General features: G+C 36.3%; 1 protein-coding gene across 1 annotated transcript; it reads left to right on the top strand.

The window, feature by feature from the left end:
- The first annotated feature begins 841 nt into the window (after window positions 1-841).
- LOC136203283 (abscisic acid receptor PYL2) lies at window positions 842-1790 on the top strand. Its single transcript, XM_065994402.1, has one exon. It carries the CDS (start codon window positions 1012-1014, stop codon window positions 1609-1611), a length of 600 nt encoding a protein of 199 aa, XP_065850474.1. The 5' UTR covers window positions 842-1011; the 3' UTR covers window positions 1612-1790.
- The last annotated feature ends 297 nt before the right edge of the window (window positions 1791-2087 follow it).

Here is a 2087-nt window from a genome sequence, read left to right as displayed (position 1 = left end):
TCAGCATAGGGGTCAAAGTCCGGAACCCATGGTTGCAAACGGAAAGTACCTGGCTTAGTATTGATAATGCCCCGTGCTAGTAACTGATTCTTGATCTCTTGGGATCCCAAAACCACATGAAAAAAGCCTCTCCCGATAGATATCAGTCGCCAAGAATCCTTCAAACCCCAAACCTTTGTTAAAGTTTCCTTAAGAGAAAGAACCTTCCATGGGGCATCTCCTTTGTTTAAGATTAACCTGCCAATCAGAGATGGGGAGCAAAGGGCCGCACGCCTATCATAGGCAGATTGAGAAATTCTAACCGACCGAAGACCGCCAATATCAGAAATCACAGCAGATGAGCAAGGAGTCGGATCCAGATTCCCAGCAAGGACCTTCGCAAATGACCTGCCCTGCACCTCCAAATTAGGCTTTCACAAAGGATCCTGTGAAATCGAAACAATCTGTGGTTGCGGGATACGCGATTGCGAATTATGAAAAGGGGCCTTTGGATTAAAGAGAACCTATATACCGAGGTAGTTATCTAGATAATCCATGGTGGATCGATAAAATTACCATTGATATCATTTAACTTTCAATGTCACGTCAGATTTTGTTAACATCGTTAACCAGTTTAGACTATCTTTGATAATGAAATGAAACTCAACACTACTATTATCAAGTTTTAAAATATAAATTTATATTTAAAAATAGCTCAAAATACATAATTTATTTTCATACTCTCAACTAAAATTTGTTATTTTTATAAACATAATCTAACACTATATATGTTTATTAAAGTAAAATACTAAAAGTAGGTTCCAAAATCTCTCACACTTTGTTAAACTTTATTTCTAAAGCAAGTTGAACGTTGTGTACATCAAGTTGATGATGGGGCCACATTAATGTGTGAACTTGACCATTGATCCTAAAAATTAATGTCTCTCATCTATATATATAGGTTTCCATTACTTGCTCTCTTTCTCTGATCTGTTCATCTCCTAAATATATAACCCTCTTCCTGCCTTGCATATGCATACAGCTGAAGAAGGAATTAAGATGGAAGGTAGCCAATCTCCGCCTCCACAAGGCCTGACCAAAGAGGAATACGCAGAGCTGAAGCCACTGATTGAAAAATACCACAAGTTCGAACCATCTTCAGACGCCTGCACATCCTTAATCACACAAAAAATCGAGGCACCAGCTGAAGTAGTTTGGCCATTCGTACGAAGCTTCGAAAACCCCCAAAAATACAAGCACTTCATAAAGGGGTGCAATATGCAAGGAGACGGGGGGATAGGCAGCATAAGAGAGGTCACTGTAGTTTCAGGGCTCCCGGCTTCAACGAGCACCGAAAGGCTTGAGATATTGGATGATGAAAACCATATATTAAGCTTTACAGTCGTCGGAGGAGAGCATAGATTGAAGAATTACCGGTCAGTTACTTCATTGAATGAGTTTGTAAAAGAGGAAAAGGTTTATACAATTGTATTGGAATCTTATATTGTTGATATACCACAAGGTAATACTGGGGAGGATACGAAGATGTTTGTTGATACTGTTGTTAAGTTGAATCTTCAAAAGCTTGCTGTTGTAGCCATGGCTTCTCTCCATGGACATGGACATGAATGAATTTATTAATTCTTTTCTTTTGGTTAGGCAGTTGCTGATTTTACTCTCATTTTCATCATATGATGATGATGAGGATGGGCTATTTTGTATAATTTTCTTTTCAATAAGTCTGAACAAACTTCAATCATCATTTTCTTTTCTGTTGCTCTACAACTATATTTCAGTTCTACTTTCTCATTTTTTTAATTTTTTATTTCCAAGTTGATATATATAATATATTTATATTGGTTTCTGGTGTCTAGTTTATAATTATATTCTTCATGGAATCAATTTCCAATTTCATTCAAGAAAAGAATATTGTTTATATATAGTTCAATTAACAATTTATTTAAAAGTCAATCAATACCCATGTAAAGAAGAGATATTAGTCATTTGTATAAATTTAATTCTTAACACCAATCAACTCTCATATAATGGTGTGCATCACTCTTTTAATTGGCGAGGTGTATTGCTCCCGGTTATCATGCAAATATAAA

Source organism: Euphorbia lathyris, chromosome 8, assembly GCF_963576675.1.
Source record: "Euphorbia lathyris chromosome 8, ddEupLath1.1, whole genome shotgun sequence".
Taxonomy (NCBI): Eukaryota; Viridiplantae; Streptophyta; class Magnoliopsida; order Malpighiales; family Euphorbiaceae; genus Euphorbia; species Euphorbia lathyris.
Note: the sequence above shows the minus strand (reverse complement) of the source record. Positions and strands in the feature narration are given on the sequence as shown.

Bases quoted from the DNA above. Each gene is read 5' to 3' on its own strand.
- LOC136203283 (XM_065994402.1), top strand. From the start codon at position 1,012: ATGCATACAGCTGAAGAAGGAATTAAGATGGAAGGTAGCCAATCTCCG.